Source organism: Bombina bombina, chromosome 7 (genome assembly GCF_027579735.1).
Source record: "Bombina bombina isolate aBomBom1 chromosome 7, aBomBom1.pri, whole genome shotgun sequence".
Classification (NCBI taxonomy): Eukaryota; Metazoa; Chordata; class Amphibia; order Anura; family Bombinatoridae; genus Bombina; species Bombina bombina.
In genome coordinates, this window is record NC_069505.1 from 333464882 (window position 1) to 333482143 (window position 17262).

Below are 17262 nucleotides of genomic sequence, written 5' to 3' on the forward strand. Positions count from 1 at the left end.
TGGACTACACTATTTTGTCCTTCTTTTATCATTTTGGAATAAAAGTTGTTTTTACTTTTTCTACGTGCCTGGAGTGCTTTTCTTTCTTCAAGAAGATTTCAAGATTTCAAGCTTGAGCGCAACTTCTCTTCTTGGATTAGTATATACACATATAAACACATAAATACACATGTACACATATATAGACATATATATATATATAAGTTCTTTGATGAACTTTGCAGTTAGGTAGATGAAAACATGTAAAAGAATATTTATGCAATATTAATATTTTCATGTTGGGTTTGCATATATTAGAATATGTGATCGGGTACGCGCATATTAGTTTTTATTCCACTTTTTTTCTCCATTTACTTCTTTGGGGGAATAGGTTATTGTTTGCGCAACACTCTAATTGAGCTTGTCGGGTTATCAAGAGAGCGATAACTTTTTACTTTCAACTCATAATACCAGCGCAATCCAACAAGAGCAAAAAGTTTAATTCTAGTGCAATTAGCGCTCTAGCAGAAGCGCAAAATCCCCCCCCACTTGTAATCTGACCCTAGGGGGCATATTTATCAAGCTTGATGCCCTGTGTTTCCGGCGAGCCTAAACCTGACCGCCTGCTCTGAGGAATGCAAGGTACCGCATTTATTGACATTCCCTGTTGATTGACACCCCCTTCTAGCGGCCGAATCTGCAGGGGGCGGTATTGCACCAGCAGTTCAAAATAACTGCTGGTGCAATGATAAATGCAGAGAGCGTATGCTGTCGGCATTTATCGATGTGCATTGGACATGATTTGCTATATCGGATCATGTCCACTCGCACAATAATAAATAGGCCCCTATATATTTATAATATATAAATATTTCTAATGATTAAAGGGTGGTCTTATAAAACATGATATGGATTTCTAAAATTAGATACTGTTTTATAACCAAATAAACTATATATGATTGACTTAAATCTGAAAGTAATTATTTACTTTGTTGCAATGAAAAAGGAATTTTAAAATGTGGTTCATTTTTGTGTTTTGTAAACTGTTTGTTACTGTTCTGAATAAAGACATTTTTTTTTTATTTCTTTACTTGCGAAGGTTTGCATCTTTCCACCAATATTGATGTGCGAGTTGTCTTTATCAGCAAGTAAGCAATTTAACCCTAGGAGTCAGCTGTGTAGAAATGTGCAGTTCATGTTAAAATTGATATCAGTTCAATCATCTTTGTCTTAACTTTTCATCATGCATGCAAATTAAACAAATAATAATTACAAGTTTCATTTCCACTTTTTCATGTATTGTAATAAAAAATAAGCAAGAATAACGGCCCTTTATTGCAAGAAAAAAATACTCACCAAGCAGGAATAAGAATCGCTAAGTCTGTGATCCAATGTAAGGCGCTGAACCATCTCAAATAGGGAAGCGTGGTCAAAAGTACAAGGATTTGAAGAGATAAATTCATCCATGCCATGTTTTTGTGCTCTATCAGCATCTGTTTTTTGACATATGCAGAAAAAAACAGAATTAGGAGAGAAAAAATAATATATATCTATATAACCCAATATGTTGTCATATATGCCCTTTCAACAATCCTGTAATAGACTGCTAATTCTCCTACACTTTAATAAATTATAAAAAGGTATAAAACACCACTGAAAGTAAACTGGTAAAAATCTCCCTCTACTGATTTAATTTTTTTTAGGATTATTTTCTGATGATGTTTTCGTTTTGCTTTCCAAACTTAATAAAAAAAGCTATTTCTTTGTCAACACATTTATTCCTTGGAAAAACAAAATATCACTTATGTATTTATTTATTTAGTTATTATTTTAATTTAATTTATTTTAAATAGATACTGCCATTCTATTGGAGAAGCTGTAGCCTTTATATTTATATTTTATTCTAGATTAAATTGTCTATATAAACTTGAATCAAACAAGCTTTGACTTTCAGTTGCTAGTTGCATTGTGATAAAACAGACTTTTATTAGTTTTAGGGGGGGGGAATGTGAGTTTGAGCAATTCTGAGTACCTCAACAGATAATTAGTATTTACACAGCAAGGATTGTAATATGTCTGAATTAAAAGACTCAACACAATTACACTTCTCTTTTCAGGATAAATACTGTTGGCACAGCAACCTATGGGCCCATCTAATTAATCTCAACATGTGTAAATAATAAAATCTAAACTCTTGAGTGGATAAATAAATAAAAGATCAGAGGAACAAGATAAGCTTTGCATGGGTCTATTATTGTGCTAAGGATAGCTCAATTAAAGACATTCAAAAAAGCTTTCCGCAGGACGTAAAGAGACATCAAGAACTCAAAAAAGGTGTTGTTAGTAAGAGCATGTAATTTTTGCATTACTGAACCTAGATAATGATGTTAAACACATAGGTAATATCTTGCTCAGGAGCTACAGGCCCTGATCCAATCAGTTGAGGAGTCACACGACAAGCTAATCACCTACCATTTTCTGATTGGAGCTTAAAGCTATGGCCTCCATTTATTAACAGGAGGGAGGACATCTTTCCTAAGCAGGGAACCTGCCTGCCTGTGTTCTAGGAGTGCGAGATAGCATCCCAAATGCGAGGCAGGCAGACGTGATCCAGTGTAAGGTGTAATGTAAGATTGCACAAGCAACAGCTTAAGCAGCCCTGCTCCGATTGTTTGAGAGCCCCAATAAGAAGTAAAATATTTCTATTGTGAGAACAGTGAATGTCCGCCTTAAAGCCACAACTGTTTGCAGGCTCATGTAAACCTTTACTGCAAGGGCTCTGATGTTGCAGTTGATAAATGGAGGTTTTTAGCATTCAAATTTGAATATTACATTTATTAAACAGTTGTAGACTAGAAATAATATTTTGAATTCCAATGTTAGATTCAAATTAGAATGTCACATTCAAATTCAAATATTACATTTAAAAACACAGTATTAGACTATAAATTCTATTTCAAATTTGAATGTGACATTCAAATTCGAATGTGACATTCAAATTCGAATATTACATTTAAAAAACACAGTATTAGACTAGAAATACTATTTTGAATTTGAATGTGACATTCAAATTCGAACGTAGCATTCAAATTTGAATATTACATTTATTAAACACAGTTGTAGACTAGAAATAATATTTAAAATTTGAATGTTACATTCAAATTCGAATACGAATATTACATTTGAAATTGAATGAATACATAGCTAAACATTCTATTATTCGAACGAATATTTTTGAATTTTATTGAAAAATTCGAAAAATGTAAATTAAAAAATAGAATGTTAAGTAAACATTCGAAATTTGATTGAGAAACAAACAAATGTATCAAAATTAGTTTTAAATTTTGAATTTTTAGAAACATTCTCACATCCCTAACTGCCAGTATATTTGACAGGGTCCACATACGTTTCCTTCTGAGGGCTAGATTACGAGTGGTGCGCTAATTGTTGCGTCCGAGCGAAATCAGGTTTATTGTGGCTGTTTGACAGCGTCGGAAATAGCGCGTGTATTACAGGTTGAAAGGAAATGCGATCACTTAAGTGCAATTTAATTTAATGCGTTGGGATAGTGCAACTTCAGAGCTCTGGTTAACTGTTACACTTGAATAAAAAGTGTCACAAAACACATCAAAAATACATTTAAAAGTACAGTTACACTCATAATAACACTAATAAAAAGCATTAAAAAAAATTGCAATTAAAAATTATAAGGGCTCAAAGATATGAGGGCCCAGGTATAAGAAGAAAGAAAAAAAGACATGCAAAGGGCATAGAGATATATACATATAAATATCTAAACATATATGTGTGTGTGTGTACATATGTATTTATTTGTGTATTCATGTATTTACAGATGTATACACCACTATAAACAGATAAATACATATGTGCACATATATAAACATATCTATAAGTGCATTGGAGCCCATTGCAGTCAAGTAGATGAAAGCATGTAAAATCATACTCACACACACTTTCAACCTCTCCTTCAGCACCGGTATATTTCCCTCATCGCTGAAACATGCACTGGTCACACCTATCCTCAAAAAACCTTCCCTTGATCCTACCTCCCCATCCAACTACCGCCCTATTTCCCTCCTCCCTCTTGTATCAAAGCTTCTCGAAAAACTAGCTTATGCACGCCTTTCCCATTTCCTTACAATAAACTCCCTCCTTGACCCATTGCAATCTGGATTTCGTCCCCATCACTCCACAGAAACAGCAATTGTTAAGGTTACCAACGACCTACTTACAGCAAAATCAAAAGGCCACTTCTCTCTGCTTATTCTCCTTGATCTGTCCACAGCCTTTGACACTGTTGACCACCCTCTCTTGCTCCAAACCCTCCAATCCTTCGGCATATGTGACACAGCCCTCTCGTGGCTCTCTTCCTACCTGTCAAACCGTACCTTTAGTGTAGCCTTCTCTGGGGCCTCCTCTGCCCCGTCACCACTTTCTGTCGGAGTACCGCAAGGCTCTGTCCTCGGTCCCCTTCTCTTCTCAATCTACACGTCATCACTAGGTTCCCTAATAAAGTCCCATGGTTTACAATATCATTTGTATGCCGACGACACCCAAATCTACTTCTCTGCACCAGACCTTTCTCCTTCATTGCTAACCCGTGTCACTAACTGTCTTTCTCACATCTCCAACTGGATGTCCTCTCACTACCTCAAGCTAAATCTCTCCAAAACTGAGCTCCTTATTTTCCCCCCTTCTTCAAAACTCTCCACCCCCAATCTCTCTATAACTGTCGATAACTCCATCATTACCCCTACCCCACATGCCCGATGTCTTGGGGTCACATTTGACTCAGATCTTTTTTTCACTCCTCACATTCAGTCTTTGGCTAAAGCCTGCCGCTTCCACCTTAAAAACATCTCTAAAATTAGACACTTCCTTACACAAGACACAACTAAGATTTTAATCCACTCTCTCATCCTCTCCCGCCTCGATTACTGCAACTTTGTCCTCTCTGGTCTCCCCACCTACTGCCTAGCTCCTTTACAATCCTTAATGAATGCCTCTGCCAGACTCATCTTCCTTACAAGTCGCTCTTCATCTGCTGCACCTCTCTGCCAATCTCTTCACTGGCTTCCTCTTGCCTCTAGGATCAAACACAAAATTCTCACTCTAACATACAAAGCCCTCAACTGCACTGCTCCCCCCTATATCTCAGATCTTGTCTCCAGATACTCTCCTTCTCGTCCCCTTCGCTCTGCTCAAGACCTCCTACTCTCCTCCTCTCTTGTCACCTCATCACACTCCCGTTTACAGGACTTCTCCAGACTGGCTCCCATCTTGTGGAACTCTCTGCCTCGCTCCACTAGACTCTCTTCTAGTTTTAAAAGCTTCAAGTGCTCCCTAAAGACTCTACTGTTTAGGGATGCATACAACCTACGCTAACCTTACTTTATACCAGTTCCTCTGCTCCATTGCTATCCCCTGAACCCCCCTAGCATGTAAGCTTAAGAGTCCAGCTGTTTGTTGATCACCTTCTCAAGAGCTGACTACAACAGTGCAACTCTTGGCAGGGCCCTCTACCGATTTGATCCCTGTAACTGTTTTTTGTACTCCGCCTTTGTTAATAGCGCTGCGGAATCTGTTGGCGCTCTACAAATAACCGATAATAATAATAATAATAATCATATTTCTGCAATATTCAGAATTAATATAGTGTCTGTGTATTTACTAAAAATATTTCACATTCCAATGTTCTTCACTTAGAGAAATATGTTTAAAGTATTTATAAATAGTTATTCGTATGCATATCTGTATATATCTATATATATTACAAAAAGAAAAATCGCATACATAGAAACATGTATTTATGAATAAATTGAGCATATTCTGCTATTTGAAGAACATTGGAACATGAAATATTAATATTTTAATGTTGGGTAAGCGCACTTGAGAAAATGTGATTGGGTTGTTAGTTCTCCCCCACACACACCTTTTGCTTTCTATTGAAGCCTATACATCAACGCATCTAACTTCAACTTTTTGCGAGTCATGTTAGCGCGAGAATGAAACCTTTTTACTTTCAATTTGTAATATGCACGGTAACTGACATGCAAAACACTTATTTCTAACGGAGTCAGCAAGCCAGCAGGAGGGAACAATAGTGATCTACTTTTAATCTACCCCTAAAAGAGCTGTCGTTTCAGCAGCAGACTGTACTGTTATCTTATCACAAATGTTCCTCTAAAATCAGAATCTGATGTAAAAGGATATTTAGGTTATGAGAAACTGATATTAGTGCATATTATTATTTCTATTTACGAAAGGGTTTCAAATGGAAATTCAAACCTAATCAGAGGCGGAACAGCCATTGGTGCAACACCTGCATTTGGCACTGGGGGCGCAATAGCATTCGGTCTATACATAGGTGTGTGCCTCTATGGTCATTATCTGTGTATAGATACTCATCCTAATTCTACTGCACAGTTTACTAATCAGTGCATAGATACTCACAAAATTACAAATTTAAAGCGATAGAAAGGTCAAAATTGAAGTGTGTATTAGAGCATTTAAATTTGAAATAGAAGCCGTTTTGCAATGCATGTTCATGAGCAAAAAATATTATTGTAAAAGTTCTTACTGTTCTTCATTAACATATGCAGATATCCTGTGAGGGACCATGCTTGCTCAGAGCGCTTGTGGTGTGTATTGCTTTTGTGTCACACTGCTGATTCTCTGAGAAGGTGCGGTATTTGAATAATGATGCACGGACTTCACAGCATATGTGCGTATGCCATAAAAAATATATATAAGAAGCATTTTTTTGCTAATTGAAGAAATATTGCAATAATGCTTCAATTTCAAATTGAAAAGAACCCATGCACATTTCAACTTCAACCTCTCTATCCATTAAGCTTCTTAAAAAAATCATTAAAATGAAACCTGCTTCCTCTATTTATTATGCACAGCTTGGCATAAGGCTGTATCTTCCACATAAAGGGGCATAGCACTATATATATATATACTGTATATGAAATATATTTATAGTTCCTACTTTATTTGGATTTTTTTTTTGCCTGAAATGTGAAATGAAAGTTTCCTACTAATGATCTTTGGCTTATAGTACATGTTATCATTGTCACAGTATTCAAGCATTAAGTAGAAGTATATATTCCCCAAAGGGCATTAGTAGTAAGTTCACAACCAATAGTTCTGTATTGGATTAAATTTAAACAAATTTTACATCTCCTTTTTCAGTCACAAAAATTGTGTTTAATATGCCTTGAAAACAAGGGATATTTTGTATGTTTAACATCATAGTTTTTATTTGGTCTTTGAAGTACCAATTTTCTATTTCCATCCTAACTAGCTCATAGGGCATACACTTTCATGATTCAAATAGGGCATGTACTTTTAAACAACTTTCCAATTTACTTTTATCATCAAATTTGTTTTGTTCTCTTGGAATTCTTTGTTGAAAGCTAAACCTAAGTAGGCTCATATGCTAATCTCGAAGTCTTTGAAGGACGCCTCTTATTTCAGTGCATTGGCAGTTTTGCACAGCTTGACAGCGCTAGTTCATATGTTCCATATAGATAACATTGTGCTCACTCCCGTGGAGCTTCTTATGAGATAGCACTGATTGGCTAAAATGCAAGCCTCTCAAAAGAACTGAAATAAGGTGACAGTCTGCTGAGGCTTAGATACAAGGTAATCACAGAGGTAAAATGTATATTAATTTAGCAGTGTTGGTTATGCAAAACTAGGGAATGGGTAATACAAGGATTATCTATCTATTTAAACAATAATAATTCTGTAATAGACTGTACCTTTAAGAAGGCAGATGCACCAGATATGTAATGTTTAGAAAAACATTTTGGTATGAAATTACCCCAAAGTGGTCTTTAACCTGCCACTATGTGATGGAAATAAATATCCAGATAAGACTTGAGTTTATGCACTGCTTTTTCATATGGATAACATAATATTTCTGATAGCAATGTCTCTTGAACTCATTATGAAATTGCTTTGAACTATATTTCAACTTAAAGTTAACCACTAGTGTATATGTCCCTTTAAAATATTATTACATATTTTAGTAGGGTATTATCAAATCTTAAAATCAAATGATATCATTTAGAGTTTCATAACTATTAAAATATCCTGGAACAAGGAAAGCTGAGGATATGAGTCTTGGTGATCCTACATGAAGTTGGGAAAGTGGTCAACTGGTCTGTGGGTGTGGTTGGCCATCAAGTGATGTGGCTAAAGAAAGCCTAGGGGCAATGTGGTTTATGGTATGTCCAGGTGGTCTGTGGATGTGATTGGGCATTTATTTATCTCTTTCAAATTAATAACTTTTCCTATTATCTAGTATATAGGATCGACACAAACCCTCCCTATGTGCTGTAAAATAAGAATTCACTCCACTCCTGTTTCAGATGACTTAAAGGCACATGAAACCCAATTTTGTTTCTTTCATGATTCAAAAAGAGCATGCCATTTTAAACAACTTTCAAATTTGTCTATTATCTAATTTGTCTACATATGCTCAGTAGCTGCTGATTGGGAGCTGCACATAGATGCCTCATGTTATTGGCACATTCATGGGGATTACTATTTCTACAAAATAGTAGAAATGAAATGATAAGAATGAAGCTGATTAGATAATAGAAGTAAACTGGAATGTTGTTTAAAATTGTATTCTCTATCTGAATCATGAAAGCAAGAACTAATGAGTTTCATGTCCTTTTAGCAAAACTCTACATTTTAGAATTATAAACTGAAAGTAACTGATAGTATTTTCCAATGTATACTAAGGGTTTAGGATGTCCAATGATCATTATTTAAATCTACCCCAAACTTTTAAACATGGCCTCCCTTCTGATGATCTTATTTATACGCTACTGCCTTCTTGCATATATATATATATATATATATATATATATATATATATATATATATATATATATATATATATATATAAAACACAGGAAAGTGCCCATAAAAAGAAGTGAGGCCTAGTTAATATCTTTTTATACCTCACAATATTTCCATGCTATGCAGGACTGGAAGGCTGGGATGGAGTCTGTTTGGTTGGGTGAGTAATGGGCCAAGTCAGTTTTGCCAAGTCCTAGGTTCTACTCACTATGAGCTTCATTATCAAAAACTTGACGGCATGGAGACAAAAAAAAATGTAACCATTATATTGTAACTAACTTGTTCGGGGTGATTGATTCCCTGCTCTCGCGCAATTGGTTGCGTCGAAGCAGGAGGTGGCATTGCACAAGAAACTTCTTGTATAATGTTAAATTTTGCCATGCAATCAACATCACAAGTGGTGATTGCAGGCAGACTGATTCACTGCTTGCAAGACTGTCTACCTGCAGGGATAGTAAATATACCCCTCTATGTCTTTGTGCAAAGCTAGATAATATTTTAAGTGGACCTGATACCAACATGCTGAAGTACTTGAAAGTAATGCAGTATATCTGTAAAAAGAGGACTAAAATATCACCTTAATATCCCTATATAAAAAAGAAAATATTTTACCTCAAAATTTCCTCAGCAGACACATCCCATTGCTAGGGACTTTAAGCAGCAAATCAGGATGCTTGTCCTGAGACTCACAAGGGAGTGAGCATCAGGCGTGTGCAGCACAGTCACTTTATTGTTTTTTTCCTCAGTTTAAAGAGACACTGAACCCAATATTTTTTTCTTTCGTGATTCGGATAGAGCATGCAATTTTAAGCAACTTTCTAATTTACTCCTGGTATTAATTTTTATTCGTTCTCTTGCTATCTTTATTTGAAAAAGAAGGCATCTAAGCTAAGGAAACAGCCAATTGTCGTTTCAGAACCGTGGACAGCACTTGTTTATTGGTGCTGTCCAATCAGCAAGGACAACCCAGGTTGTTCACCAAAAATGGGCCGGCATCTAAACTGACATTCTTCCTTTTCAAATAAAGATACCAAGAGAATGAAGAAAATTTGATAATATGAATAAATTAGAAAGTTGCTTAAAATTGCATGCTCTATCTCAGGGGTCGCCAACCTTTCAGACCTCAGGGACCACTAAACTCACAGTTTTGAATCCCGTGGACCACTAACATGAATTTTTTTAGAAAGGTAAAAACCTCCATGTGTTTATAAGAAAGAAATAGTTTTTTTAATATTTTCTTTTTTAGAAACTTTAATTACACTATTTCAAGCCAACACTATACTAACCTCTCCTGGCTTTAGAATGGAAACATTTTTTTCTGAGCAGCATGCCGGGTGGAATGAGTTAAAAATACAATCTAGCTACACAAGTTGCTTAGTACTACGCAATTTGCGTAGGGAGATTGTAATTTAACTTCTCCGTCGGTTTACGCTGATGTCCAGTCAGGCACTGTAGGGAGTTACGGTGCGATGGTAGTGACACCATCAGAGGAGATTGATTCCTGCTTGATGGTGTCAAGGACCACCAATATCTTCTCGTGGACCACCAGTGGTCCATGGACCACTGGTTGGCGACCAATGCTCTATCTGAATCACGAAAGAATAAGTTTGGGTTCAGTGTCCCTTTAAGTATGTCTAATGTGAAATCTGGTGAGATCTTGGTAAAATCACGAGATCTCTGTAAAGCAAAGTATAAACTCAGCACTGACAATGCTGATTGGCTGTTTTTTTTTCGCAATGCAGAGGACACCATTTGAAGGATAACTGTTCACAGAGCACCTACTCTCGTGAGCTGAAGAAATTTAGGAGTTAAATAACTTTCTTTTTTTGTTCATATGGTATTTTCTTGCCAGCTTTTTCCGGTATGCAGCATCACTTTCAAGTGCAAGTACAAATTTTTCATAAATTTCTATTGTATTGAAAGAATTTAATATATGGCTTGCATAGTTATAATTTAAAGTTTAAAGCTCTCTTATGTTAAAAAACTGCAGCTCACTAATATATTAAAACTTAGTATAGACATAATTTCTATGCAACAAAATAAAAATAATTTCGCTTCACAAAATCCTAATGCACGATTTTAGATATTTCACAACTTCACCAAAGTAGAAATGTAGCAATGGTTTGATAAATTGAGCAAAGAAAAAATAGAATTTTAAGATTTTAACTCCTTAAGCACCATCGACGTACCCTGTAAGTCACGGGTCTTTATTTGGACTAATACTGGAGGCCAGAAGAAAATAGGTCATAATAGCACAGTCTAGCTGCTGGCGGCGAGAATTCTGCTATTATGGCCAGAAAAAAGCTTAACGACCAGCAACGTGCAGGGTACGTTGTGGTCGTTAAGGGGTCAATTATAGATAAAATGATCATTAAACTCAAAGTGAAATCTCCTATAAATATTTAATTTTGTCAAATAAAAAAAAAAATATATAAAACTGTTAAACTGCCCTATATATATATTTTTTTTTATCAGACTGTCCCCTTAAATTGTTAAAGGGACATTCTAGTCTAAATTTAAATGCACATGAATTAATTACATATTTTAACACATTTGCAATATACATGTATTGGCAAAAAATGATTCTAGTAAAAGTTATTACTGTTTTAGTGTTAAAATGTTTCTCTGCACGTGCATGTGAAGCATAGCTAGACATTCTCAGTGCACCAGCATTTTAAATAATGCAGCTGCTCAGAGCACAAGTGGGGCTTGTATCATGTCAGTAATTTACAAATTGATTAATTAGCAGTTGGCACAAACACCTTAGGCTCTCTGGGCAAGTGTTGTGTTTAAAATGTTAGTGCACAGAGCATACTTAAATATATTTTAGCTTTTATTAGAAACATTTTTGCTAATATTACAAAATGCTTCTATTCAAAACTTCTATGCATCCATATGGATTCCAATTTTGGCTGGAATGTCCCTTTAATTGAAAAGCAAAAAAGGGTTCACCATTGGAGAAGGGGAAGAATTGCCACTGATCTAGCTCTAAATTCCCATATTAGGGCTAGATTACAGATGGAGCGCTAATTAATTGCGTGCCCATAAACAGACAAATTTGCCGTTTACGGGCGCACAATAAATAACCAGCTATTACAAGTGGCTGGTTAATACTACTGTGAGCTTGCGGTAGCAATTAGCGCTTCGAAAATTAACCAGAGATCAGATATCTGGTTAATTTTCAAAATATCCCCCAATTGCCCCCAAATTTAAGTGTAGTGTAGTTGTTTAAAATAATAAAATTGTAGCTTTTTTTTTTTTTTTTTTTTTTTTTAAATAACTACAAGAAACAGCTATGAAGGTTTAAACTGAGCAGTTGTGGGTTATTTAATTGATGATATTTTTTTTGCAGACCAGGAATATAGACTTGGAAAACCTCTTAAAGGGACATTATACACTAGATTTTTCTTTGCATAAATGTTTTGTAGTTGATCCATTTATAAAGCCCATACAGTTTCTTTTTGTTTGTTTTTTAAATGGATAGTTTTGCTTATTTAAATAAATAATAAAATAATGATTGCTCCGATTTTCAGACTCCTAACCAAGCCCCAAAGTTTTAGGAGAATACTCCAGCTTGCTTCTGTTTGTGTAAAGGGTCTTTTCATATGCAAAGGAAAGGGGAGGGGGGAGTGTCTGCTATTTCCCACTTGCAATGGGTGTTCCAGTAACCTTTTAAACAGAGCTAAACTTGAAGCTTCTTAGTTAGTTTTTAAAAGGTTTTATACTGAATGTTTAGATCAGTATCTGTGCATATTATTCTTTATAGTAGTATCTATTACATGCAGTTATATGAACATTGGTGTATACTGTAAGTATGTTTATCTTTTGTCCTCAGCTACAGCCAATCAGTGACAGATATAAAATGATCCCCCTGCATTAATCAATAAATCACTGCGTATCATGTAGCAGGATATACTACAGCCTCTCTAGGAGCAGTGATTAAACAGAGGTAAAGTAATTAAAGGGACAGTCTAGGCCAAAATAAACTTTCATGATTCAGATAGGGCATGTAATTTTAAACAATTTTCCAATTTACTTTTATCACCAATTTTGATTTGTTCTCTTGGTATTCTTAGTTGAAAGCTTAACCTAGGATGTTCATATGCTAATTTCTTAGACCTCGAAGGCCACCTCTTTTCAGAATGCATTTTAACAGTTTTTCACCACTAGAGGGTGTTAGTTCACGTATTTCATATAGATAACACTGTGCTCGAGCACGTTAAGTTATCTGGGAGCAGGCACTGATTGGCTAGACTGCAAGTCTGTCAAAAGAACTGAAATAAAGGGGCAGTTTGCAGAGGCTTAGATACAAGATAATCACAGAGGTAAAATGTGTATTATTATAACTGTGTTGGTTATGCAAAACTGGGGAATGGGTAATAAAGGGATTATCTATCTTTTAAAACAATAACAATTCTGGTGTAGACTGTCCCTTTAAGTAAATTATTAACCTTTTTATGAGGGGGTTTCATTTTGAGTTTAATGTTTATTTAAACTGATCTGGAGTATGTAACAAAACCTTATTATTTTACCAGAAACACATCCTTCTAAGACAAGGTTAAAAAGGTAATTGCATAAATTGACTACCGACAAATACATCCCTAGTTTTGGACACTGTTCTTATCAGCCATAAATACTGCAGTTGTGAACAAAAGTGCATTTCTCATTAGTTTCAATAAAACGTAAACCATTTTTATAAATAGTGCGCACAATTTACTAAATCATGCACACTGAGTTCTACCTATAAATTATAAAGTTGTGTAATCATTTGTGGGACTGTTGTGTAGTTGTCATGGTGATTGTCACAGAATAACATAAACCACATGGCTCACTGTTTGTTCCGCCATATTTGTTATGACCGCAGCATCAGTGAGATGAAAGTGCTACCCTCACTTTCCTGAGAGGCCAAAATGCTTTATATTTCACCTCTTCCTCCTGATTGTCAGTTGAGGCATCCAATAGATATTTAGTAGCCACCCCTAGGATTCGACTGACAGCTGAAAGAAATACCAGACATCTTTCTCTGCCTTTTATTTATGTTTATGATTTTACAAATATTTTGTATTTGGATTAATTGAGCCGCAAAATATGCCAGCTCCTTAATTCTCATTGGATACAAAAAGAATAATGCATGCTGGGATTTGTAGTTCAAATGACATTTCCGATTTCAAACATAATAGTAAAACTTCACACATTTTAGTAAATCATGCTCACATTTCATGGCACATGATAAAAATGAAAATAAATATTGAGCAGACAACAAATATTGACAATCAACCCTAACCTACTTTCTTGTTTCAGATACATATTTAGAGAATTTCTACCATAAAGCTATAGGTTTAATTCAATTTAATGACTGATGGAAAAAAAAGCTTTTATATGAAATAACGAATAAAATATTCATATGGCAAAAGGAACCCGATTTAAAGGGACAGTCTACACCAGAATTTTTATTGTTTAAAAAGATAGATAATCCCTTTATTACCCATTCCCTATTTTTGCATAACCAACACAGTTATATAAATACACTTTTTACCTCTGTGATTACCTTGTATCTAAGCCTCTGCAAACTGCCCCCTTATTTCAGTTCTTTTGACAGACATCCATTTTAGCCAATCAGAGCCGGCTCACTGGAACTCCACGTGCGTGAGCACAGTGTTATCTATATGATACACATGAACTAACACCCTCTAGTGGTGAAAACTGTCGAAATGCCCTGCGAGAAGAGGCGGCCTTCAATGGCTTAGAAATTAGCATATGAACCCCTTAGGTTTAGCTTTCAACTAAGAATACCAAGAGAACAAAGCAAAATTGGCAATAAAAGAAAATTGGAAAATTGTTTAAAATTACATTCTCTATCTCAATCATGAAAGTTTATTTTGGACTAGACTGTCCCTTTAAACATTGGACTTATATTAAGCAGAATATAATAATTATTGGCTTGGTTTACAAAACCAATTAACAAATCTACATACAAGATCTGAAAAAAATAAATACGCTTTCTGAGCTGAATATTAACATAGTTCACGTGATGTTTGTTTTTGTTATTGTAAGAGTAAAATAAGTGAAATTTCGGTTGGTAAAGAAATGAAAACAATTAGTGTTGACTCTTTAATTAAGGGTCATAGGACAAAGCTGCTATAATTACTATATTTTGTTACTAATTTTATTTTTTAGACAATTTTCTGAATTCCTTTATTGATTAAATGGCAGATTTTATTATAAATAACCTCTAAAAGCTGGAAAATTATTTTTAACAGCAATTCAAATCTCATGAGAAGATCTCTACTCTAATTTGAAAATGTGCTATATTGTTTTGTAGGATGATTCAGATATCCCAACTCTCCCTGAAGTTCAGGGAGTCTCCCTGATTGTAATAGTGACTCCCTGATGCCAGCAAATGGAATGCAATCTCCCTCAAACTCCAAGTACCATGAGCCAATGTGGCCCAAATCCGGAAAAGTGTTTCTTTAAGGAATGCCTTTACTTGCTGGGACATTATAGAAACCTCAAAGCATACACCAGTAACCAAAAAGCCCCCACTGATTTTAATAAAATAAAACACAAATGCTACCTTATTTACGGCACGTAATTAAACTTCGTATTATAAAATATTTAAGCATTCAACAAGCGTCACTGGAAAATAGGTTTGTTTTATGTGGTTGTGCAATAAAGCTACTTTTTTTAATGTGACTTTAGTGGGAAGCTACTTTAAAGGGACACTGAACCCAAATTTTTTCTTTCAGGAGTCAGATAGTGCATGCAATTTTAAGCTTTCTAATTTACTCCAATTATCAAATTTTCTTCATTCTCTTGGTATCCTTATTTGAAAAGTAAGAATGTAAGTTTAGATGCCAGCCCCTTTTTGGCGAACAACCTGGGTTATTCTTGCTGATTGGTGGATTAATGTAACCGACTAATATTCAAGTGCTGTCCAGTGTCTGAACCAAAAAATAACTTGATTGCAAATAAAGATAGCAAGAGAACAAAGAAAAATTGATAATAGGAGTAAATTAGAAAGGTGCTTACAATTGCATGCTCTTTCCGAATCACAAAAGAAAAAAATTGGGTTCATTGTCTCTTTAATGATAAGTCTCTATCTTATTTAGGGTTTCAAGGTGTCCAATATATAACTGGGAGAGGGGGGGGGGTGGCGTAATTAGTATTTGCAAGTTGGGATGTCTGGATGATTAAAGGAACATGAAAAACAATTTTTTTTATTTAGTGATTCTGATGGAGCATACAATTTAATAAAAACTTCCATTTTATTTTTATTATCAAATTTGCTTCATTCTATTGGTATCCTTTGTCAAAGAAGAAGCAAAATAATTATGGAAGCTAGCTGAACATACTGAGTGAGCCAATGAGAAGAGACAAATATGTGCAGCCATCAATCAGCAGCAAGCTCCCAGTAGTATATCACATCTCCTGAGCCTACCTAGGTATGCTTTTCCACAAAGGCTACTAAGAGAACAAAGCAAATTAAAAATTAAAAATACAGTGAAAAGTTGTTTAAAATTGTATGATCTGTCTGAATCATGAAAGAAAAATCATGTCCCTTTAAAACTCAAACATTTCCTTTCATGATTCAGAAAAAACATGCAATTTTAAATGACTTTCCAACTGACCTCTATTATCAAAATTTGCTTCATTATTTTGGTATCCTTTGTTGAAGGAGCAATAGTGCACTACTGGGAGCTAGCTGAACACATCTGATGAGCCAATCTCAAGAGGCATATATAGCCACCAATCAGCAGCTAGCTCACAGATCCCAGCTAGTTATGCTTTTTAACAAAGGATACAAAGAGAACAATGGAAATTAGATAACAGAAGTAAAATGGAAAAGGAAAAATTTGGGTTTCATGTCGCTTTAATTTGTCATCCAAAAAGCTTGTTTTGTAAGACGCACATTAAAAAAAACCTTTGTTGACAGTGAACACAAATGAAGTTACACAGTTAAAATCTGTGACTTTAGACTGCAAGTGCCAATCAGTATAGGAGAATTCAGTGCCTGAATACGAGATAGACATTCCTGACATTTACACAATCTAAAATGTGCCAGGAATTTTACTCATACAGAGCTGCTGGGGGCAGATTGTGGTATACAATATCTCTATTTACCTTGTACCTAAGCCTCTGCAGACTGCCCCCTTATTTCAGTTCTTTTTACAAACTTGCATTTTAGCCAGTCAGTGCTGGCTCATGCATAACTCCACAGGAGTGAGCACAGTGTTATCTATAGGGAACACATGAACTAGCACTGTTTTGCTGTGAAAAATGAATAAAATGCACTGAGATAAAGGTGGCCTGCAGGTGTTTAGAAACATGGAGAGATTCAGATTTGTAGATGTTATAAAGTATATTATTATAATTATGTTGGTC

General features: G+C 35.1%; 1 protein-coding gene across 7 annotated transcripts in view; it reads right to left on the reverse strand.

The window, feature by feature from the left end:
- CADPS (calcium dependent secretion activator) overlaps window positions 1-17262 on the reverse strand; it is a 943138-nt gene that overhangs the window by 329023 nt on the left and 596853 nt on the right. For 6 of the 7 annotated variants that reach the window (XM_053720992.1, XM_053720993.1, XM_053720988.1 and 3 more), the window contains exon 12: window positions 1336-1472. In XM_053720992.1, coding sequence (XP_053576967.1) covers window positions 1336-1472 — 137 coding nt within the window. The remainder of the gene's footprint in view (window positions 1-1335; window positions 1473-17262) is intronic. The other variant, XM_053720994.1, reaches the window with a different exon arrangement.